Source organism: Plutella xylostella, chromosome 17 (genome assembly GCF_932276165.1).
Source record: "Plutella xylostella chromosome 17, ilPluXylo3.1, whole genome shotgun sequence".
Classification (NCBI taxonomy): Eukaryota; Metazoa; Arthropoda; class Insecta; order Lepidoptera; family Plutellidae; genus Plutella; species Plutella xylostella.
This window is the reverse complement of record NC_063997.1, coordinates 7,606,114-7,629,504: the sequence shown is the minus strand read 5'-3', so window position 1 is coordinate 7,629,504 and position 23,391 is coordinate 7,606,114. Positions and strand designations below refer to the sequence as shown.

The 23,391-nt window shown below is 39.1% G+C and overlaps 3 protein-coding genes across 6 annotated transcripts in view; all 3 read left to right on the top strand.

Moving 5' to 3' along the window:
- The window catches only part of LOC105391894, a 63,077-nt gene extending 52,721 nt beyond the window's left edge, over positions 1 to 10,356 (top strand). For all 3 annotated transcript variants that reach the window (XM_048626979.1, XM_048626980.1, XM_048626978.1), the window contains 11 exons: positions 1,053 to 1,158; positions 3,146 to 3,256; positions 3,484 to 3,641; positions 3,998 to 4,195; positions 4,633 to 4,828; positions 5,474 to 5,606; positions 6,188 to 6,323; positions 7,072 to 7,277; positions 7,574 to 7,719; positions 7,911 to 9,489; positions 9,595 to 10,356. In XM_048626979.1, the coding sequence (XP_048482936.1) occupies positions 1,053 to 1,158; positions 3,146 to 3,256; positions 3,484 to 3,641; positions 3,998 to 4,195; positions 4,633 to 4,828; positions 5,474 to 5,606; positions 6,188 to 6,323; positions 7,072 to 7,277; positions 7,574 to 7,719; positions 7,911 to 9,489; positions 9,595 to 9,930 (3,305 nt within the window). In that variant the 3' untranslated portion in view covers positions 9,931 to 10,356. The remainder of the gene's footprint in view (positions 1 to 1,052; positions 1,159 to 3,145; positions 3,257 to 3,483; positions 3,642 to 3,997; positions 4,196 to 4,632; positions 4,829 to 5,473; positions 5,607 to 6,187; positions 6,324 to 7,071; positions 7,278 to 7,573; positions 7,720 to 7,910; positions 9,490 to 9,594) is intronic.
- Positions 10,357 to 13,792: 3,436 nt separating this feature from the next.
- LOC105391877 (hydroxysteroid dehydrogenase-like protein 2) lies at positions 13,793 to 21,445 on the top strand. Of its 2 annotated transcripts, none has more exons than XM_048626826.1 (12): positions 13,793 to 13,963; positions 14,046 to 14,209; positions 14,903 to 14,994; positions 15,221 to 15,342; positions 15,674 to 15,760; positions 16,281 to 16,399; positions 16,802 to 16,898; positions 17,275 to 17,369; positions 18,416 to 18,489; positions 19,389 to 19,494; positions 20,016 to 20,144; positions 20,745 to 21,445. In XM_048626826.1, the coding sequence occupies exons 1-12, from the start codon at positions 13,941 to 13,943 to the stop codon at positions 20,855 to 20,857; spliced, it is 1,221 nt and encodes a 406-aa protein (XP_048482783.1). In that variant the 5' UTR covers positions 13,793 to 13,940; the 3' UTR covers positions 20,858 to 21,445. The 2 variants fall into 2 exon arrangements, with proteins under 2 accessions (XP_048482783.1, XP_048482782.1); XM_048626825.1 differs by lacking the exon at positions 18,416 to 18,489 and adding an exon at positions 17,618 to 17,745.
- Positions 21,446 to 22,357: 912 nt separating this feature from the next.
- LOC105391891 (adenylosuccinate lyase) overlaps positions 22,358 to 23,391 on the top strand; it is a 28,767-nt gene continuing 27,733 nt past the window's right edge. The window contains exon 1 of the mRNA XM_038109009.2: positions 22,358 to 22,627. Coding sequence (XP_037964937.1) covers positions 22,460 to 22,627 — 168 coding nt within the window. The 5' untranslated portion in view covers positions 22,358 to 22,459. The remainder of the gene's footprint in view (positions 22,628 to 23,391) is intronic.

The window sequence follows — 23,391 nt, the reverse complement described above, 5'->3', positions numbered from 1 at the left end:
GGGCCATCTTGGTATCGCGTGTGGTGGGCCTTCATATGAAATTTTCACGGTGACAAGACCTAATGAAATAATTGAAAAACATAAAATAATACAAACAACGCTTAGCTTCTTCAGAATGCCCTTGAACCTACGAAAGTCTGTATCGAAAAAAAAACGATAATTGTTTGTTATTGTAAAGAAATACTACTAAAAAGTTTTTAAACATTAGGTTGTAAATCGTAGGCCATTTTTTCTATGGCACTAACCAAACATTAGAGCGAAATTTCAACTTATCCGGGAGTTTAGAAGATTCAAATTTTGTAAGTGGGCCATTTTAGGAATAGGTCCATCTTTGGCGCACGTACCTTATTTAAATCTATGGCTGTCTTGCTGTGACACTATTGTGAAAATACGCTTTTTGATTGCTTACAGAAGCTATTTATGTTTAGGTCTTATGAAACTATTAACTACCTATATCTAAAGTTTCATTTTTCAAAGTAATGAATTATGATAAAGTAAGACTGTTAATTTGATTAAGAGAGTGACTTGTAATAAAAAAGTTACTTATCGACGAATGGATTTTGACTTTGCTAACCTTTGTTAACCATTATTTTCAAATAGTTTTTTCTAAAAAGTACCTACTGATATTCGCAAAACATTCGCACCAAATTTTGCGAATGCGAATGCGAATGCGAATATCCAAAAAAGTGCGAATATTCGCGAATGCGAATGCGAATGCGAATATTCGTTACATCACTAATATGTATACCAAATATTATTCAAATCGGTTCAGTAGTTTTGGCGTGAAATACTAACAGACAGACACAGTTACTTTCGCATTTATAATATTAGTTAGGATTAGACGTTATACTTATACATAAATAAGAACATATGGTAGTCTGTACAGTTACAAATTAAAAAGTTCCGAAAAAGTAAATAAAATAAAATAAATAAATAAATAAAGTATAGTATAAATAAAGTATAAGTTTGTCTCATGATTTCCGACTATAACCTATACTTACTTCACTCTATTCAAAACCACCAATGGTTTCATCCCTATATTTTTCCTCCAGTTAAGACTCCCGAGGCCATCGGGTGCCACCTGCGGCGACTGGCTCGGGAGGCGGAGGCGCGCCTGCACGAGGTGGCCGGCCCGCCCGCCGACCGGGATTGTACCAGGTAAGAGATCTGCTCGACGACCCCTTATTATAGATAAAGTTCTGGTCTAAAGCTTTACCCCCTTTTATGCCGTTCTATAACTTTTCTATGAATAAGGGGGTTAGACTACTGCTTTGTATGATATCTGGACTATAAACGGTCGTAGACTACGAACTAGTTTATGTTTAGACTACGTTTTATAATAAAGGGGCTAGACTCTGTCCATTATATTATTGGTTTTTTGACATTCAGAATCCCATACATATTTGACTACTGCAAAGGAAAACCAACTTTACTTACCAGACATAAGGAAACGACTAAAATACAATAACATAGTGGAAGCTCTATAGAATATGCGTATAAAGTTGCGTTAAAAATAATAAAGTAAAAAACAAAAAAATAATTAAGATAAGTAAGGATGTTGTTACTGTTTCACGGCTGGAGAAATTAATGAAATTTTGTGAGTGAATTCTCAAACCTTTTAAAGTGAAATTCAATCAAACCAACGAACATATACATATATGCATTAGTAGGTACTTATATGTCTTATATGTCGGTTGGTAGATCAATGCTAACGAAATTGTCCACCACGGTGGCTAATCTTTTTGAGGTGAGCCATCTGCGTAGATTAAGACCTGGTTTCACATGATTCTGTTAGTTACAGTCTCAATAACGGATTTGCTGACGACGCGTTTAAGGATTATTACCCTTGTTAATTGGATGAGTCCCATGACGAAAATCTAATAGACCATTCATAAATCAAGCATTATGTGAATCATTCACTCACACTTCATTCAATATTCTGTCATATTCATTGAAATTGGTGTCTATGTCCCTATAATGTCAAACAACCTCAAACAACCAAACTTTTTGGTTTTGAGGTTGCCATGGTTACTATTTCTATCGAGGTTGTTTTTTGACATCCGTCACTGAAAATAATATCATTACGCCATGCCCTTTGAAAAACAATACAACGAACTAGATGGAGTGTCAGTGCAAAAGAAAGGACTCAACAAATAACACCTCAATTTCTAAGTAAGGCCTTATTTTAAAATATTTTGTTAGAAGATTTTTCAATTAATTCCATAGTTCTCATTAAGTCATTAGGTTTAACTTCTTATATCTACCTCTGTGGTCTAGTGGTAGAAGCTCAGCTTCATCACCCAGGGATCCCGGGTTCGATTTCCAGGCCATCAATTTGTGTTTCTATATTGCGGTTCCAAGTTAGGTTAGGACATTAAATTTAAACTTTTATCTCGGTTTGACAGTATATAAAACCCAGACAGTATTTCGCTTCATTTTTTATGTCACACAACATCTAGTTCGTATATTGTTTATCAAAGGCTCCGTTCATTTTTCCATCTTGAATCTTGACAGAATGAGTGACAAGTAAACAACCCGTTGCCTGGTTACCGGTCTTAACCATGTCTTAGCGGAACCCCACAGCAGCAATTAAGTTTATCACCCGATCAAGGGAGTTAACCCCTTGAATTAGCATGGTGGGACACTCACTAACCTTAACGGTCCAACATGTAACCAAACCGAGGTATTTTTAACCTAACCGAATGGTGTGAAATTAGGCCTAAATCGTCCGAGTTTGGGCATAGAAGCCAATGGGCCAGATGACCTACACCGCTAGCGAGAGGAAAACTTCACCTAGAATCACGAATCATTTCATTTGTAATATAACCAAGTACAAAATGTATACAGAATGACGAACTTCACTCACTTTCGGCTTACTATACTTACCTATTTTGCGTCACCGTGTATGTAATGTACCTAATACCTAAAACGTGTCAATCATTGGTGATTCGAGATGAAGGTTTTCTATCTCTAGTATATAGTACCTACTCGGGGTGGTGTCTCCTTTTGGCCTAGTATACCTTTCATCATCACGACCCTTGACATACCCACTGCTTGGGCACGGGTCGTCATCCAATGAAGGAAGGGTTTTAGCCCTAGTATACCTTTACCTTGTATTAAACCATCCACGGTGTGCTTTCATCAGATCGTCAGCGGGCGGCGGCGCGGCGACGGGCACCACGGGCTGCGCGGGCGGCGCGGGCTCCGAGCGAGACAAGCAGGCGCTGCACTGGGAGCGCCGCGTGCGCACTCTCAAGTGAGTACACTCATCGCAGCGCTAACTGGATAAGTACTCTAGATATTGTTGAGGATTTTGTACTAACACGTGCCTACACACCCCTTCAATGAACGAGCGTGTGTAAAAACTAATTCCTCCCTTCAGAAAGGACCTTCAAATCTACATTCATCCATTGTCTAATTGACATGATTACAAGTGCAATTTCACACCTCCATTATAATCATGTATACCCTTTACCTCCACAGACGCCTGCTCCTGGGCTACCAGCAGGCGCGCGTGCCGCCGGCGCCGCCGCCGCCCGAGCTGGAGGTGTGCGGCTCGCACGCCGTCACCGTGCGCCTGCGCGACCTGCGCCACTTCATGCCCGTCGTCAAGGACCCGCCCATCATCACCAAGTACCGAGGTATGACGTCATCACCAGCAGCAGCCTCCGAGCGTGTCCCGATGTGTGTCTACGCAATAATAGCCCTCTGAGCTCAAGCCATCTATGTCTTCTTCTAGACGCCTCCATATTCATCTACAGCCATATAGCCATCAGAATCTAATAAGCGTGAGTTGGGAGCACATCATTTGCAACAGACTGATAGCTATAAAGCGACATATATCGCGCTTGGTTTTCACGTTTTGTAAGATCTTTCGGTCTTGTACTCTTCAAGGTATCCTACGCAACGGTCCGATACTAGTGCCAATTCTACCTACAACATAACCTTCAATATTTTAAGAACTATTAACCTTACCATCTACCCCCACCTATTCCAGTGGAATGGTCATCTCGCGGCGACTTCTCCAACATCTGCGGCACTCGCGAGGTAGCCTCCTCAGGGGCGACCACCGGCACTAAGCTCATGGCGGCCGGCCTGACGCGGGGACGGCGGTACTTCTTCAGAGCTTGTGCTGGGAATGTCAAGGGCTGGGGTGGTTACACTGCGAGCACGCCGCGGAGTGTTGTGCCTAGCAGTGAGTATTTTTTACACTTAGTTTAATATAAGATAGACCATAGACTAATAGGCTGAACTGCCTAAGGTATACTGCAATAGTGTTAAAACCTCTTGATTTCCTTACGAGTACCAAGGACATCGTCGTCAGCCAATCAAGATTAAGTACCTACTAATACGTTTAAAAGATGACTGGCTGAAAATACTTTTAGCATTAAGTCCACCCTTTGTACTTTTATTTGTAATATTTGTACAATAAAGAATTAAATAATAAATAAGCCACACAACTCGTAATTATAGACAACTCTGGACCACTGGATCTCGCACCATAGTCACATTTTTGTGGAATGTATACTTTAGCCCTATCGATTATAGAAATAAAGCGTCTGGACTCATTAGCGTAGCCCCAGTCCTCCTCTAGCCTTGTAAATCTCACCCCAAACCTCACCAAACCCTCAGGCTGGCGAGACGTCTCCACCCGAACCTTCCGCGGCGACTCCGGCGGCGCGGCGGCTGCCCTCGAGTCCCTCGCCACCGCGGCCGCCGGCGCCAGGCAGCGCCCGCCCGCGCAGCCGCCGCGCCTGCCGCGGAAGAAGACCGCCACGATACGACAGCTGTTCACTGCCGCTAGCAAGTTCCAGAAGAACTTACGGAGGTAATCATAGTATTCTTAACATATATGGTAGCGTAATTAACAATATTGCCACGCATCCTGTGGTAGTTGCTAGACTAGAAAGATAACAGACGCTAGCGTAGCCCCCGCGCCTGCCTTGGAAGAAGACCGCTACGATAAAGACAGCTCTTCACTGCCGCTAGCAAGTTCCAGAAGAACTTACGGAGGCACATAACTGCCGAATTAGTAGTCCTAAAATCTATGGTAGAATTAGCAAAATTGCCACACGTTCTGTGGTAGTAGTAAGACTAGCAAGGTAGCGATCACCCGCGCAGCCGCCGCGCCTGCCTAGGAAGAAGACTGCTACGATACGACAGCTGTTCACTGCCGCTAGCAAGTTCCAGAAGAACTTACGGAGGTAACTGTTAAAAAACTTATTACTCCTGGTCCTGGCATAGTGTAGCAGTACACACATTTACAATATAGCAGTTGTAACAAAATGCGGCCCTTCGTAGCCCCCGCGCCTGCCCAGACCTGATCCACTGCCTCTAGCAAGTTACAGGTGAACTTACGCAAGTGCATAACTGCTTGGTTGCTAAAAGGTTTTTATCCGAATTTATTTACTTTGGTGTATAGCCTCATCACATCCACATCCTAATTTACTAACAATCATGTCTTATTTCCCAGGGGAGTGTACCTAGCGTGTATACTCTACCACGAAGACAAAGTTCTGGTGACGAGCGAGGAGTTCCTGCCGGTCATCGAGGTGGACGAGACCTACCCCACCTGCATCTATACGGACTTCCATTGGCTTATGAAGGTAACTAAGGTCTTTTACTCACTTATCATCATTTTCAAGCTACATCTTGCCGTTATTTGACTCACGGCTAGTATGTTGTATACGACAAACTTTTGAAATATCAGTCTCCTACAACGAATGAGGTGGCATTGCAATTGCGTCGAAAGCGGCCGATATTATATTGAACAGTCAACACTGATGCTAACTTGTACATATATACATATACATATACAATATGCACTCACGACTGTAATCCCCGAAGGGGTAGTCAGAGATGGCTCACGAGTGACCCACTTTTCGCAGCACATTTGTACTCACGTGATAGGTTGCGAACCATATTGCCGTTTTGGGATAAGTACAATGCACTTAGACTGCACATCTAGATTCTAGATGTGTATTCTAAGTGCATTGTACTTCGTAATCTGGGTGTGCTAACTTGTACCTTCAGACTAAACCTGCAAACGGGATACGCAATGATAAAATTTCACCATGGTGTTATAAATAGCAATTTAGCAATACCTCAATGACAATAGTTACCTACATCGAATCCATTATATTTTGAGTTGTTCAGTTGTTTAAAAATTCCTTTTTCCCTCCACCAGGTGGCGTGTTCGTGGGACGAGGTGAAGTCTCTCCGCTCGGACATGGAGAAGCACACGTCGTCGTCCATCCACTTCCGCCTCAAGCTGCTCACGGCCGCCGCGCAGATGCAGTCCGCGCTCTGCGTGCAGGACCTAGGTAACTACAATATAAATACAGCATCTAAACATGTAGAAAAGTGACCTAGGCTATCCACGACGCTGGTTAGGTCCAGAAGAAGTGTCGCAAAGGACGCGTCCAGGATTTAGGTAACTTCAATTATCTGCAACCGTAGAAAAGTGACATGTATGATGTATGCCATCAATATAGGTGAGTCTCCATGCAAGGATTGTCTCAAAGGACGCGTCCAAAATTTAGGTAACTTTAATCATCTACAGACAGAAAAAGTGACTTGTATGCCATCAACGTTGGTTAGTATCCAAACCAATATACAAGTAAAGGACGCGTAGTTTCTGAAGAGATCTTGAAATGAGGTGAAGTCACTCCGCTCGGACATGGAGAAGCACACGTCGTCTTCCGTCCAATTCCGCCTCAAGCTGCTCACGGCCGCCGGGCAGATGCAGTCCGCTCTCTGCGTGCAGGATCTAGGTAACCTAACCAGCATTTCCTTCACCGTAAAGCCCCGAGCGAAGTGAGGCCATGTGCATTCACCTCATCCCTGGCTTCCCTAAAGCCGAGTGGATTCCTCATTGAATTTGATGATTGCCATTCGGTATCACTATTCGTTAGGTTATTGCAGAATTGACGTGCTCCGAACTCTTTCTTATTTCGAACAATAATCCAACATCTGATAACAACGTAGCTCTTGTTCCCAACCATGGCTATTTACCCAAATCATATGCATACTTAAAATACCTATACTTAACTATTACCCACCATTCCTCAGGTCAACTCTTCCACAAGCCGCTCCGAGACAGCCACGGCACGGTGGTCCTCTCTTGCGTGAACTCCGTCAAATCGGTCAAGTCCGTGTCTGCACTGAACTCGCGTTGGGCGCCAGTGGCCAAGCTCAGAAGAAGGGTGCTGAGCGAAGACAACACGATCAGTGAACTGCTGATGGCTAGCGTGCATGAGCAGATCGCTTATCATCAGGTTTGTTGACATTTTTGACATAATCTTCATTATATCAGTTATTTCATCCTAATACCCAAACATCGACCACTGATGGACATTGTCTATCAGTCTATCCTATCCCAACAAAGGCCACCACGTTCTCGGCCTTTCTCATCTAGTTATTGTCTACTATCTATATTCGGTATATATATTCGGCCCAGTGAGGGCGCCCCACTATACTATAGATAGCAAACACAGCTACCTTAATACTTACTTTTTAAATTCTAATAATTTTACCAAATCTTATCTATGAATACAAATATTTTGCTTCTCAGGTGTCTCGAATCCAGCTGCCCCGCGGTCTGTACCTGGGCTACTTGAAGTTGCAGTCTTCAGTGGAGGTGGTTCGAATCGTCGCTCCAGCCAGGTCTCCCAACGTGCCGCCTCATACGAGGGTCCGGGACAATCCACATGTGTCTGCGTAAGTACCTATAATAATTGAGATGTCCTGTTATTGAAAAATTCTTAATAGCTTTGTAATTATGTAAACACTTAGTGTAGCAAGCAGGAGAGGAAGGGGTATCCAAATTACCTTCTCCATTCGATTTTCTAACATTTATGGAGGCATCAAATTGCAGCACTCTTGTAAATCATTACCATTTTTCCTTGCAGAGAAGAATGGGAGTACCTAAAGAGCCAACCAGGAGGCGGCCAGCAGGAGGAGAACACGAGCACGAGCCTCGTGTCCATCTGCACCAACCAAGAGCGGCTGCCGTCAGAATCTCAAGCGATGTTCCTAGAGCAAGTGGCTGGGGCCTCGCGACGACTCTTCAAAGACATGGAGATAAACAACGAAAGCGCCGCCACCCACCGCATATACGACCTAGAGGTCATAGAACTCAGCGGCGACGTCAGTTTCATCATGGTCTGTCCCCCGGCAGAACTAGCCTGCTCCGTCCCGGGACAGAAGGAGATCCTACTCCAAAGAGGTGACCTTCTCAGTCTACCGATACAAGCATTCGAAATGATCCACCTACAGACCTACCACACCAATATACTGAACAAATACTCCAAACTCAGCTGTGTGCTGGAACTAGACGTGGCGCTGGCGGCCCACTCGCATAGGGAAGCATTCTCTTGCACTGAACTGCAAACTGCAAAAGAAAGACTCACCAAGCTTGAAGATCTGCAGAATAACTTAAACACAGTGTGGAAGGCCGAGCGCTGGTTGATGGATCTGATCAGCTTCGCACGAGACAAAGACAAAACTGTTTCTTCTGCTGGTATCTTGCTCAAACATATTCTCGACAAGACACCACTACAGGCCTGTCTAGATGGGGTCGATACGCCAGGCAACGAAAAAGATGTTAGCTTCAAAGTTGATTTCCTTCAAATACCTTCAAGAGATGGAAAAATCACCAAAACATCTCCAGGGAGAGGGTCCTGGCCGGGTCCAGCCGGTAACGGTAACCACGCTAACCTGCATCCAGAGTTCAGCAAATCTGAACAGCACCTCAGCTTGGCTCCCCGTCAGACATCCGTCTCCACCCTAAACCTTAGTGGCTCACAGTATCTTGGCACCGAGTCTAAACATTCCAGAAAGAATAGCGCTGACTCTCAGTACACTCAATCCAGTGCTATCAGCAATAACTACTTGAGCAGCAACTCACAGTTTGATATAAAGTCTTCAGGATCTCACAATAGCATTAGCAGCAGACTCCCTCCGTCTAGAAGCGAAGACACACTGGTTCTTCAAAACGAAAATATGGAGCCGAAGGCGAGACCTCACAGTATTAACACTAGCATGTCAACGACCTCAAGTCCCTTGCTCACAGTAAAGGGCTACTATCCCGGAAGCATGATCAGCGTCCGTGGCAAAGGAAACGTGACGTCAGAATCCGCCCAGAGTCTGTCCAGTGACTCAGAAAGTCAGAGTTGTCCAATAAACGCCAACACAGTTCCTGTCAAAAACCGTCCACAATCCAAGCATCCGCATCGAACCTTTGTCGCTTCCAAAAGCATGACAAACGTTAAATCTTCAGAAGCAGACTTTGTAGATGCTGGTCAAGAATTATTCGCGAAACCAGCCTCGACTGTCAAGAGACAGCCGCTAGCGGAAACTCACGAAGACGCGGAATATAGCAATAAGGTTCCTAAAACCGATGAAAGGATGATGAAGAGCGACAGTGAAGATAGTAGCACCGCTAAAACTGATACTGTCCGATTGGCAGACCAACCAGGAATATTGCAGGTAAAGACATAATAATATAAGTTGTAGGTACTTAACTCATTTTAATTAACTTATCATATTCAAACCTGTGAAGTTGTGGAGAATAACACTAAATATGAATTTCAGGTGTTCGCAGCATACGAAACCGGCCTCGCTTCAGGCACTTCCCTGAAGCTGCACGTCACCCCACGAACCTCCGCGCGCGAGGTCATCGACCTGGTCGTCAAGCAACTCAACATGGCTGCCGTGCTGAAGGGGAAATCTGGTCCAGTCTACGGACCAGAGAAACTGCAAGACTTCTGCCTCGTCGCTGTGATAGGGGCTAGGGAGCGGTGTCTCCGGGACGACTTCAGGCCCCTTCAGCTACAGAACCCGTGGCGGAAGGGCCGGCTCTACGTGCGGTTGAAACACGACGTGCTCGCCGCTCTCCAGCATTCCGCTAAACAACCCGCTTACATCTAACTTAAGTTCACGTATTTGTGAGTGTGTGACCGATTGACCCCTGAATTATTTTTCTAGAGACTCCAGAATTTAACTGTAATAGGAATAGTAGTTGAGGCTGATTACATAGGCAATTATTTTTTTATTCAGTGTACCTAACTTACTATTTATAGTGTAGCTAAGCGCTGTTCGATTATTTGGTGCCAATAGTTTTCTATATTTGTTGATGCTTTAAATAGTTAGGTAAAAGTTGTGAGTAATAAATAGAGATTTAACAGAATTTTATGGTGCTTCTCACTGTAATGAGTTCCCGCTCAAATATTGTTTATCGTTTACGTATCTATTAGGTTCATGCTAGTTGTATATATGATAGTCTGGAAACATGTGGATTTACCTAATACTCTCATACCAGAGTTTCCGTATACCACCTATTATAGGTACCTACTTACGGAATTATAAATGGATTTATAACAACAGGCTTGAGTTTTAGACTGAATTAAAGAAGGTTTTTTAAAACTATACTTAGGTACTTATAAATAGTTATACTTACTTACCTAGCTTTCTCTGTCTACTTATCAAATCTTGTTGTACCTAATACTTATTAGATTTCATTATACTGTACGTACTTACCTATATCTTAATCAGATCGTAATGTACGTATTTTACCGAAAAACAAAACAAAATCAACGAAAAATTACATTGAATATTTTATATTTTGTTACTTACTAAGTTTATTTATCAAAATAGTGAGATGATTTTATTATAATTTTAATCATGAAATCTTTTTGAATCTAGTTAGTTGATAACTATTTAATTGGCAAATCTTCTATTTAACGTTGATTTGAATACTTTCACACTAAAATTATGGTTTTAAATTTAAATACTTCTACCAACCACCTGAAAACAAAGTGCCTAAATCTTTGTGCTCTCCATCATTTCAAATATAACTGAAGATCATATCTAGGAAAACAGGGTTACCATAACCATTATATTTTATCGAAATTATCTTGCATTCAAAACTAAATCATAATTTTAATTATCAAAGGTTTCCCGTCCTACGTGCTCATAATATGAGATATTTTAATAGGAACCTACATGAATATAAAAATAAATAATTTGTAATTGATTATAAGTATGTGTATTTTAACGAATGACTATTTTTAAGCAGGTAGATAGGTGCCCTAGAGTATTATGTATTTTAATTTCTGTTTATAATAATGATCTCCACCGTAAAATATGGAATAAAATAAATAGAAATACGATAACCTACTTACGTGAACTAAGTAGGCAGATAATCTTCAGTGTTTTTAAATACTCACTATATTTTTTATGTTACTCCCATATAATTAATATTATATAATGATCGGTGTAGGTACATTATGTATCTACGTAGGTGATATCTTAGATTTATTGTAAATAGCGACAGAGTGTATGTTATAGAGTAAAATTATTATACCTAGGTACCTATGTAACTAATCAATTTAAATCTTCAATTGAATTGCAGCCATAAAATAGAGCAAGAGATACAGTTATTATAAAGTATTATGATGCCTAACTAAATGTCTTATGATAAAAAATATTTTTATTTAATCCTAGAATATTACTTAATCACCACTTTGAAGGTGTGTTGAATGTAGAGTTTATTGAATGGAATATTGAAGTGATGCACAAAATAAATGTATTTCAAATCTATTCTTACTGCGTATTCATTTTTTTAATTCAAATAATAAATACTTATAAGTACTTACCTTACTATTTCCACCTATATCCCATTCCACCGGGGAAAGACATCAACAAACATACAAACAAAAATTAACTACCCTTATTCGAATGTAATAAGGATTCTGTCAGATTAGGGTTTCGTTTTTCCCGACCTTTATCTGTGCCCGGGAATTTTTTTCAAGATTTCCCGTGAATTCCCGGGAACACGGGAACGAAACCCTATGTCAGATGTATTTCCCCGTGTAGATATCTAAGATAAGGACTCTTTCTCTCATTCGAGAGGCCGTTGTGTTCAATTTCCCATAATTATAATTATACTGAAGCCAGCAAGCAGCAGCTATGAAATTCAGTAAAAAGCGGTAAATTTCGGACTTAGCCATAAACGCTATAGCGCCGTAGTGAAACAGGTAACATGACATAGGTAAGTAAGTATTATAATATTATTTTCATAAATCGCTAATGGTGACACACTAAATTATGCTTAACTACTTACCGAATAACCGATAGTACCGATGCGCCGCTACCGCCGGGTGCATGTAGATATAGTTACCTACAGGCATGAGTTACTACAGAAGTTTCGATGCCTACAGGATATCTTTTTACAAAATCAGAATGAAGAGGCTGAAGAGTAGGCGCTGCGTGTTTTGAAACTATACAAGGCCAGAACGCAGAGGTTGGGACTGCTCGCGTATATTTTCAAATTAAAATAGCGCCATGATTTACTTGAAAGTATACAAGGCCATTACGCACTAATCGCGTATATTTTCAAGTAAGTTGGGCCAAAATTATGGCTTGAAAATATACTGCAGCAGTTACCACTGCGTACTAATCGTGTATATTTTCAAGTGCCAAGCGGCAATGCGAGCACTTGAAACTATACGTGATTAGTTACCAGGTAGCCCTTTTGAATTGTTGCTCTCTCTTTCTTTCATGCGAAGTAGTAATAAGTCTATTGCTTTCTAAACATTGTATCATCATTCCGCACTTTGCATTGTTTTCGTAACGTGTTTTTTGTTTACATCGTACAGTTAAAAAGTAAATTGATTTAAATTAAACTGTAGAACTGTTGTTAATAGTAAAAATTATCTCAGAAGAGGGTGTAGAACAATTCATAAAATACAATTACGGTCAATTCAAAACTTGATGAAAAATATGTATGTAATAGGTCTATAGGGTAATACCTACTCCTTCTACACTTACGAGCAATGAATAAGTCCAAGTAGTAAATACTCAACACCAAATGACCACATTTTTTTAAAAACATTTAATTTAGGATTTTACAAAATTTTCGTTTTTAGTTTGTTACCTATAATATTTTGATGCGCTGTTAAATTTACTTTAATATATTGCCGACGGCGACGGCGACATTAAGCTAGTCTTTTACGTTCAGGAGCTATCGTCACTGGAACTTTTTCATTGCTCGTGAGTGTAGTAGGTATTACTCTTAATTCATATAAATAATAATATATTAGTATTCTTACTTGCAAGTATTATTGCTATAATTATCAATTTATCAATCAAATTAGAGCTTGTTCATCTTTATTTATTAACATTCTATAGGTCTATGACAGGCAGAACAAGTAAATTGTAGTCAAGTCCATTTACCGAAATAGTTAAGTAAATCAAAATCAGCATGTAGGTATAAATTATATGCGACAAGTACGCCAATCAAGCAATGTGCGTAATAGCAATGTATATTTTCAAGAACGATTCAGTAAATCCCAACTTGAAAGTATACGCGATTAGTACGCACAAATCGTGTATATTTTCAAGTAAGATATTATTTTTTTTCACTTGAAAGTATACAGTGCTAGTACACTATGGGTGCGTTCTGGCCTTGTATAGTTTCAAAACACGCGTAGGCGCTACGTCATTCCGGCGTTTCCGTTTCCGTTTCCGTAATGTTAGTTACGAATTTACGATACTGATGTGTTCGGATTAATGAGTTGGCATGCCATTCGACATGGAACAAACCGCACCGACTAACACAAACGATTATTAGTTGGAGTGGAGGTAGCTAAACAAATATTTTGTTGACGCGATATCGTTTTTAATTGCGTTGAGGTTGTTATTATTTTGACCATCGATAACTATGCACAGAATAGTTTGGCGCTGTCAGAAAGGCATGACGGCAGTTGCACTCTGTGACACATCAACGTCAACGTTTTTTTTCATTTAGTTTCATAGAAACTGTCAAAAAGTTACTGAATATTTTTAACTTAAATTTTAGAGGCTTCCGTATTATTTAGAAGTCATCTCTGGTGATTCCACAATATAAAATAACAGAGTGATTAATATTATCACTCACAATGAGTTTGGTTGCAAACACTGGGTGAGTGCTCATCGCAAATAATCATCGGTGTCCGATCCGATTTTAATTTGGCCTCATTTTGTAATTTATTTGTTGTTTTTAGCAAGTTAGCTGGACGGACGCTGTTCATAACAGGTGCGTCGAGAGGTATCGGCAAGGCAATAGCTCTGAAGGCGGCCAAGGATGGCGCCAACGTCGTGGTTGCGGCTAAAACTGCGGAACCGCATCCAAAGCTTCCCGGGACTATTTACACCACTGCTGAAGAGAGTAAGCACTCCCAGACATTACTATAGCTTAGAAACACCCTCATTTTCATTGATGTATGTCTCAGGAGATCCTATAGTGGTGTTATGTGGCGATTTGATATTGTTGTCATAGTTTGGACTTTGCACTTGAACTTTGTGTTATGCTTTAAATAGATATCAACAGACCATAATTGTTGCCAATCAGTTGAATGGAGATGTTTGAGCTGTGTAGAAATTGTAAACACTACTATTTAGTAATTTATTATAGTATTATAGATACTATACATAACTATGAAAACTTTTTATTTAGTTACTTATATCTTGGTAGTATTATGATGTTTATATAGACCAACTTTAAATGTAAGGTGAAGTGCGGTAATTGCAACTATCCGGTAATTGCAACTCACTTCAATAACTCCCACAATTCTTGAGCTATCAGCGCTATCTACATTTTTGGGTAGAACTTTTATGATGTAAAATTGATTTTAGTCTGTCGTTTTACAATGAAGTAACTCTAGAGGGAGTTATTGAAGTGAGTTGCAATTACCGGATAGTTGCAATTACCGCACTTCACCTTACAGTCAGCTGCATAAGTAGCTATAAACTTTTGTACCTTGTTAATCTGAAACTGCCTATCCATTCACTGAAATATTGATGGTTCATCAGTTTGACAAGGTACAGAAGTACCTAACCGTAGGTACATGAACATTTTCAGTTGAAGCTCTTGGAGGAAAGGCCCTGCCATGCATTGTGGACGTGAGGGAAGAGAAACAGGTGCAGAAGGCTATTGATGAAGCTGTCAAGAAGGTAATATGGACTGATAATAAATTTAAAAAAAAACATATTATGAATATAAAACAACTTTTTGTCACACACCATTATTAAGTATGACTGCCTACTTTGAGTTTTCCAAGAAACAAAAGCTAAGATCTGAAATTCTGCCGCATCTTGCTTTTATTATACAAAACATATTGTGTATATCAGTATTGAGACCATCAAACACTTGAGTAAAATTAAAATCACAACATTTCAGTTCAATGGGATTGACATCCTTGTGAACAATGCCTCAGCAATCTCCCTGACGGGCACCGCACACACCGACATGAAGCGCTACGACCTTATGCACAACATCAACACACGGGGAACCTTCTTGGCGTAAGTGTATTTTATTTTCATTTTACTGCCATTTATTGGTGACCTGATGGTGCAGTGGTTAGTAAATCTGACTGTTATGACTATGGCTCTGTGTTAAAGATTCAAAGCTCAGTTGCCACAAAAAAATATATTGATAAAATAATATTGAGTGTTAAATTATGGGTCTTGATTGTTAAATGTTTCTGTTATGTTATATCACTAACTTGCCTAACAATAATCCTTGTCCTTCAGTGATGATTTGACAGAATGTATGTTTTGATTTGGCTAACAAGGATATCCACAAAATGCCTATTGTTGTCTAAAGTACCTACATGTATGTTATCTGTTCCAGGTCTAAGCTGTGCTTGCCTCATCTGCAGAATAGCAACCATGCCCACATCCTCAACCTGTCTCCACCCCTCAACATGAACCCTTACTGGTTAGTATCAATCATAGGCTAATGATCTATTTAATGGTTATAAAATGTGTCTTTAATTGATAACTTGCAATTACCAATATCAGTTCTTATCTTACTATTTTACACTTATTATCAAATTTATTGATTACTTGATAAGTGATAACATTGATAAAAAATTATTAGCTGTAATTTTAGGTTAAAGTGGTAAAGGGAGGAATTTTATCAAAGTGTTATTCCGGTTGCCAGGTCGATGACTTTGCTTCAGATACTGAGCAACTTCTCTGACCTTTTATTCACTCCCTACTTACCAGTATGATCTTTCTCCAAGACTGTTTATCAGCATGCGGATTTCATGCACGCCATTTTCCCCGCATCTCGCGTGCATATTCCACGCGTTACAAATAATACTGCTATGAACGCGTGCGGGGCAATCCCAAACGCGTGCGGGGCACGTCCGTATTCAAATCCGCAAGCTGTTAAGAAATATTGGGATTATTGGGATGTGAAGAGCATCATCACCCTATGATCTATCATGTGGCAGGTTCTCGATCCACGTTGCGTACACGATGGCGAAGTACGGCATGTCGATGTGCGTGCTCGGCATGAGCGAGGAGTTCAAGCCGTACAACATCGGCGTCAACGCGCTGTGGCCGAGGACTGGTGCGTAACGTTTATTTATTACTACAAACACAAAGTCAAAATTTACAAAAAGGACACAAAAATTTAAATGTATAAATGATATGGCCGTGGGAAAAGTATTATAAAATTTTCCCTATTACAAATTGAGACTAGTCTCCATAATAACAAATGATATTATAATTAAAAAGAGCTTTCCAACAACGTCATAATTATTATGTGGTCGTTATTGGTCGGTGAATACAGGTCCCATAAATGTTTGCCCATTATCCTAATGCATTGCATTCATCAACCGAAAAATAAGGTAAAACAAAGACAAAGTAAGTTAAGGGAAAACTTGGTAAGTACGGTTTTGTTTTGCCGCACCGCCACATACTGGTAACTATTGTGTATCTAAAATGTAATTAATTATTGAATATGTTCCAGGAATAGCAACTGCCGCGATCGAGATGCTGACCGGAGACACGTCCACCAGCCGCAAGCCAGAGATCGTGTCCGACGCCGCCTACTTCATGCTCTGCCAGTGAGTGTACATATTTATGTACCTAGTTCATGCAATAATCTTTCATGGGGTGAGTGACAGGAGGTTCCGCAAGTGATATGTCCACTGTACCTCATATAGCGCAGTTCCCGACTGGCGCTAATTTGACTCTCTGTGTTTTTTTATCAACAACCTGACAAGAAAACAAAAATAAATATGAAATACAAAATAATTAGGTACATAATGAAAATGAGAGATCACAAAAATAACATTAAAAAAAACTTCAATGCAATTTGATAGAAGAAGCTGATAAAAATTGTCGGTAGACGTTTACGTTAGGTAATGCTCAGACAAAGTTACGAAGAATAAATTCTTATTACTGCATTGATATCACAAACACGAACATGGTATCTTCCAGGGACCCCAAGAAATACACTGGCAACTTCGCCATCGACGAAGATGTAGTGAAGGAAGCCGGCGTCAAAGACCTCACTCCTTACGCCTGCGATCCCAGTAAGTACTTCGAGATCCTAACCTGATCTAAGGTTTAGTAACCTGTTTAGTGACTTCCAACATAATATTGAAAACAGTTAACCTTACTGAAAAAAACAGGTTTTTTATGGTGACTTACCATGTTAAAAAAAAGCAAAACCATGTTTCCCTCTATTTAAATTATCCACAACCACAAATAAACCCTTATTTATCCCTTTCAAACCTCTTCCCTGGCTATCTGACGTCCCCGTATTTGCACATTTGCGCAGAGAACGTGAATAACCTGCTAATAGACGGTTTCCTGGACGATCCTCTCTCGATGAAACACCACGCGAGCATCTCCACCGCCTCCGTCCGACGGTACCATACCTCCGCCGTCAGCTATAAGGAGGATAAGGTGCGTTTCCACCCTTAAGCCAATGACAAGGTTTTATATCCTATGCATTTGTGATGCTGTAAATAGGCCTCTCAACTTTTTATTTGCTTTATAGCCCAATCTTTTTTTTATGGTGATAGCAAAATTTTTTAAATTCAAAGCTGGTTCTGAACACAACACAATACCTAAACAGTCATGTATTTTTCAAAGCTGAAGCCTATTTTTATAGCAAAAAAGTGTATTACTGTAACTGAATTTCTGGAACAGTTGTTTAAATTTCAATCTTGTACATAAATAGTGTTCATTCTGTATATATCCACACATAATTAGTTTACATGCACATGCAATGCTACCTCCTTCTCTTTACTTCTTTAAAGCATGCCGCTAGTACTCGTACTTTCTGTAGCTTGATTTCTATCAATCTTTCATATAAAATATTAGGTCGTGCGCCTAAACTCTCTTCAGCCATGTGGGTTATGCGTCCGTTTGGTTTTGGATCCTGAGAGGTTCTAGCCAAATTGTGTGAAAACTTTCACTTTTATCAAGTCTTTCTCGACAAGTCTTGTATTCCATCGCTAGTCAAAACCAGTGGTCATTTGGCAGGTTATTCAAGTTCATCTGTGATAAATTGGATTGGCCCCAAGAATACAAATAGGAAAATTATAAAAACACCACTTGTAATTGTTTGCAGATAACCTAAGTAACCTTTTGCCTGACTTCTTTTTGGACGTGCCTGGCGAGACCCCTTCGATCAAAGCTCCCAAGGTGTGATTCAAATATACATACAACATAATATACATTGTTTAGCCCTCAATGACTGCTGGTTCAATGACTTAGATGTATATATGTATAATAGTAATAATTATGTATTACCTTGCAACTGCTGCTTAGTGCGTTATGTATTTACTGGCTTTATAAATGTAGTGTAGAAAATCTGTAAACTAACCAGCTCTTGGCTAGGGTTCCAAACCCTTATTCTTTTTACTGTAGCTAAATTTGAAAATTTATATTGTAGAAATGCTTGTATACTAATGTTTATTTCTGTTATTTACTTCTTCTACTTTATAGTTGCTTTGCATGATTGAATAAACTTACTAACAAATGTTGTACATTTTAATTTTACTTAGGTACCTTCATTGTAACTTACTATTCATTTAGTGTTTTAGTAGCTACACCCGCTACATGTAACTATGAAATACGTTGCCCGATATAGATCTAATACGGCGATAAATCGATGCAATGGACTACGTTAAATCGTTCTTTTATTTAATTGAATTGACACATATTGCGATAATTAATCTTATCGCTTCGCTAGAAAATCGAATCGTTACTAAGGTACATGTTGCAGATATGTAATTTTACACACCTAAAACATAAATCTACACATTATAAGCATGTAGTGTTTAACAAATTAACCTGTATAGGTTGAGTCCTTCACAGAACTCGTCAAATCATTTTTAACCTTGGTAAATTCACGAATTGCCTAATAATGTTTTAAACATTTATTTTGAGTAGATACAGACCGTACAGTACAGGTGACGTACAGTTTTTTTTGGCTAATTTCCCACGACTGTTTTAAAAGTTGTACAGAATGACGAGTTGTGTGACCCCCCCGTCTAACGTGCCTACATGAGACTGACCCAGCATTGTGGACACGCTTGCAGCCCGCGGCCGGCGGCCAGATCCCGGAGCTGTTCGCGGCCATCAGCAAGAACATGTCCGCCGACCTCGTGAAGAAGACCCAGGCGGTGTTCCAGTTCAATGTCAAAGGTACCTATACTCGAAATGAAAATACTTTTTTAACTTTAAAAAAGAGTCGATTAGATAGTAAGCTGAAGTGGCAATAGGTTGGACATATCTATCTGTATGTAAATAGCGACACCCCCAGAGGGAGACGATCTCGGACGGACTCTCCCAAAGACTATATTGTATGAAAATAAGTGTTGCGTGTAAGGTTTTATGAATGTTTGCGTTTTTATCTGGCAACCACAAATATCTTCTGCCATGTTTCAACATAGTGACCGCTACTACGAAACGCTACGGTCGAAAACTTACACTATAGGTGGTTTCTAAAAACTTACACTATAGGTACTTATCTTTCGAGATGCCTTCATCCAGCAACTGGCTGACGATGAATCCCTGATTAATTTAAAGATATTGAAACCTAAATGAAGGTTAATGCAAAACGCTTGTTTTTATTCATCACATTAAAAAATATCTCTTGATACTTTCGTTCCACCTAACTTAAATATTATCTCTTAGATTAACGATAATTCCTATTAAAATATCAGGCAAGGAGGAGGGCGTGTGGCACCTGGACCTGAAGAACGGCGACGGCGCGTGCGGCCAGGGCGAGCCCAAGCACGCCCCGGACGCCACCCTCACTATGGACAGCAACAACTTCGCTGACATGTTCGCCGGTAAGCCATCGACTCATCATAAACATAACTTTATCTTTACCATCGTAAATCTACACTACTCATCATAAACATAACTTTACTCTGCAATAAACTTACCCCCTTAATCATAGAAGAGTTATAGGAAGTTGAATAGGACGTTTTAGCTATTGAACCATTTTGTCCCTCCCTATCAAAGAACAACAGTTCAATAGCTAAAACGTCCTATAAATTTTCTATCAATATGGGGTTAGCGTCTAAGGTGACGGTCCTAAATTAGGAGAACATGTAGGTATGTCAGGACTAGTCCCATCAGGCAAATACTATAGACGCAATAAAGCAATAGGGAACATAGGCGATGTAATACGGAACATTTGACGGAGGTCAAATTAAGTATTGGAGTATTATTATATCATGATTGGAGTGGAGTGGAGTTTGTTGCTTAATGTAGAGACTGCGCCAGATAAGTCTGTGCCTATCTAAAACTAGCTACAAGGTGCAAGTAATGCAATGCAACATGGCATTTATTTTATCCTAACGAGTTTAAACTTTTAATAATAATTAGCTGGTAGTTTTTTTTCTCTTTAATTTGTAAATTATTATTATTGTATTATTACGTTTCAGGTAAGCTGAAGCCTACCACGGCTTTCATGATGGGCAAACTGAAGATCAGCGGAGACCTGCAGAAGGCAATGAAGCTCGAGAAGATGATGAAGTCACTCAAAAGCAAAGCTTAAAGTATTTTAACAACAGACTATAAGCTAAACAGCATACAGTAACTCCAATCACTGAAAACATTTCAAATATTTACTAAGACATAAAGATCTAGGGATATTATGATTTGCAACGTTTATAAGCTCAAACACATAGGCTAATGACAAAGATGTAGCAACTTCAGTATTTGATTGTTTTTTGTTGTAAAAACTTGAACTTTTGGTTGTACCTTGTATGTATGTATATTGGTGTGTAGTGTGATAGTATTTTTGTTACAGTTAAATCTATGTTAACAAATGCTATGTACAGATTTAAATCTATTTAACTATAAAATGCGATTGAGACAATACGAAACTATAGGTATGGATGTAAAACCTGTGCTTACTACTTATCAAATGGTGCCTTGTATAACTGTCATATACCTAACATTATACCGTACCAATAAAACATAAGTACCGTTAAACTGCCAAATAAAAATGCACTAAACTAGACCTAGTGGAGATTTCTATTGATGTTTATGTAAAATAGGTAAATATTTTATATGATTAAAAGTCCAAGATTTTATATTGAAATTGATATTGTTGTAAATAAAGTGCATTTTTACAAAAAAATACTTTTATTTTCCTACGCACTTATGTACATAATGTGCCTTCAGGGAAACGGGGAATCATTTTAGTATCTGTTGGATAGCTTCTTACCTATTATAAAGTTTATTGAGAAGAAAAGAAAAATGTACTACTTCTCTGATCATCTCCATATTATGGAGCACAAATAAAATCACAATGACGTGATTATAAATATTACCATTTATTTATTACGATAGCGCTATGAAGCCATTCATCGCTCCTACAAATTGCATCACTACTTGTAAGTATACCTATTTGTTTTGGTTGTGAAGGCCATATTTGTATTTTGATGTAAGTATACTTCCCTACTCAAAAATGCAGAACACATGAACGCCCTATGTAGCGGCTAGCCACTGAGGCTAAGTAACTTCTATGTAGCTCTTACCATACAAAATACTAATACTTACCTAACATTGAAATAAGTTTATTATATATTTAATAGTATTTAAATTTATTATATATTTAATAGTATGTATATATTCAAGTATATAAGTATGTTTTATGTATTTTATATTACCTATTACTAGGTATAGATTAGGTGTTATAATATTATTTTCCTGTAAGTATAAGTTATGTTTGTAATTTTTTTGCACTCTCCCCTTTTTCTTATGTATAATTTCTCTCCTCCGAGGTAGTCTGGAAGAAATTACTCTTAGTAATAAGGCCGCCAATTGTACCATCTATGTTGTGTATTTCCTCGTGTAATTTCTGTGTTTGTGTGCAATAAAGAATTATCTATCTATCTAAGTATACATACCAAAATTCTTAAAATATTCAACTTTATTACGTGAGACGGTTGCCCCCTGGCGAGATAACCCTTTGTTATCATTATCATAGTTTGATTCTCCCGCCTTGCGTATTGCTCTTTGACCTTGAACACACAGTTCAGCTATTCTTCTGTCAACAACATCTGTCAAAATAATTTATTCACCGGACAGCTGAGTTGTGTGTTGGATTGTGATTTTATTTTGGAAATAAAAGTAAAGTGATATTTACAAGATGTTTTCTATAGACGCACCATTGGAGCTGCAGAATACTGAATATTGCAACTACCGGTCTCCACTAAGCACTAGATATGCGTCAAAGGAAATGCAGTACAATTTCAGTGACCAGAAGAAGTTTTCCACATGGAGGAAGCTCTGGATCTACCTGGCTAAAGCTGAAAAGGTAAGTGAACACATTTACTGCTTAAAAAATGCAGTCGCAGTTCATTACGTGAAATATAATGTTATTTTGGTTGTAAAGTCTTATTTTTAGGTTATGTTTTGATTGAACTTCAAGATTTGACATTATTTTTTTTCATTGATGCAAGGTTTCGAATGTACAAATGCCAATTTTTATACTGTATATAGAAGTTTTTTTTTGCATTCGTATATAGATACAATCTTTGCCAGAGAAACCTGACTTCACTCAGGATGTACCTACAACTACCGACCTGATGGAAAAGATACCATGGTACTTTAAACATTTATAAAACAATATAATTAATACAAATTTCTAGGCTCAAAGTTTCTGAACTAATAAAAAATATTTTTGAACGTATCTATGTATCTCAACTATCTCAAGGACTTTGTATATACAAAGTCCTTGATGTATCTATAGTGTTCATTGAGTCACCTGTGATTGGTTCATTCAAATTTGATTCAAATACTTACTTTTGATTGGCCCTAAAAAATCAGCCATTTAAGCGCGAAGTGTTTGAAAAGTTTACAAGTTGGCAGATTTTATCCAAAGAAAATAAGAAATCTTATAAAAATTATGTCGCTAGTAAAACAATATTTTTCGGCAGGTGATATTCGGTGGATAAACTTTTAGATGCGAAAAGTTTAAAGGTTCGACATGGATATATTCGTTATGGCGTACCCGTGTCCCGTACCATCGCGTTGACGACCTTTTGAGGCACCGTTTTCGTTGTCGTGATATTCGATGTA

What these genes read in the sequence shown, in the direction of transcription:
- LOC105391877 (XM_048626825.1), top strand. Translation starts at nt 13,941, where the DNA reads ATGAGTTTGGTTGCAAACACTGG. An exon ending in TTACACCACTGCTGAAGAGA is followed by an intron (nt 14,210 to 14,902) that starts GTAAGCACTCCC and finishes GAACATTTTCAG; the next exon opens with TTGAAGCTCTTGGAGGAAAG. An exon ending in CTCAACATGAACCCTTACTG is followed by an intron (nt 15,761 to 16,280) that starts GTTAGTATCAAT and finishes ATCATGTGGCAG; the next exon opens with GTTCTCGATCCACGTTGCGT.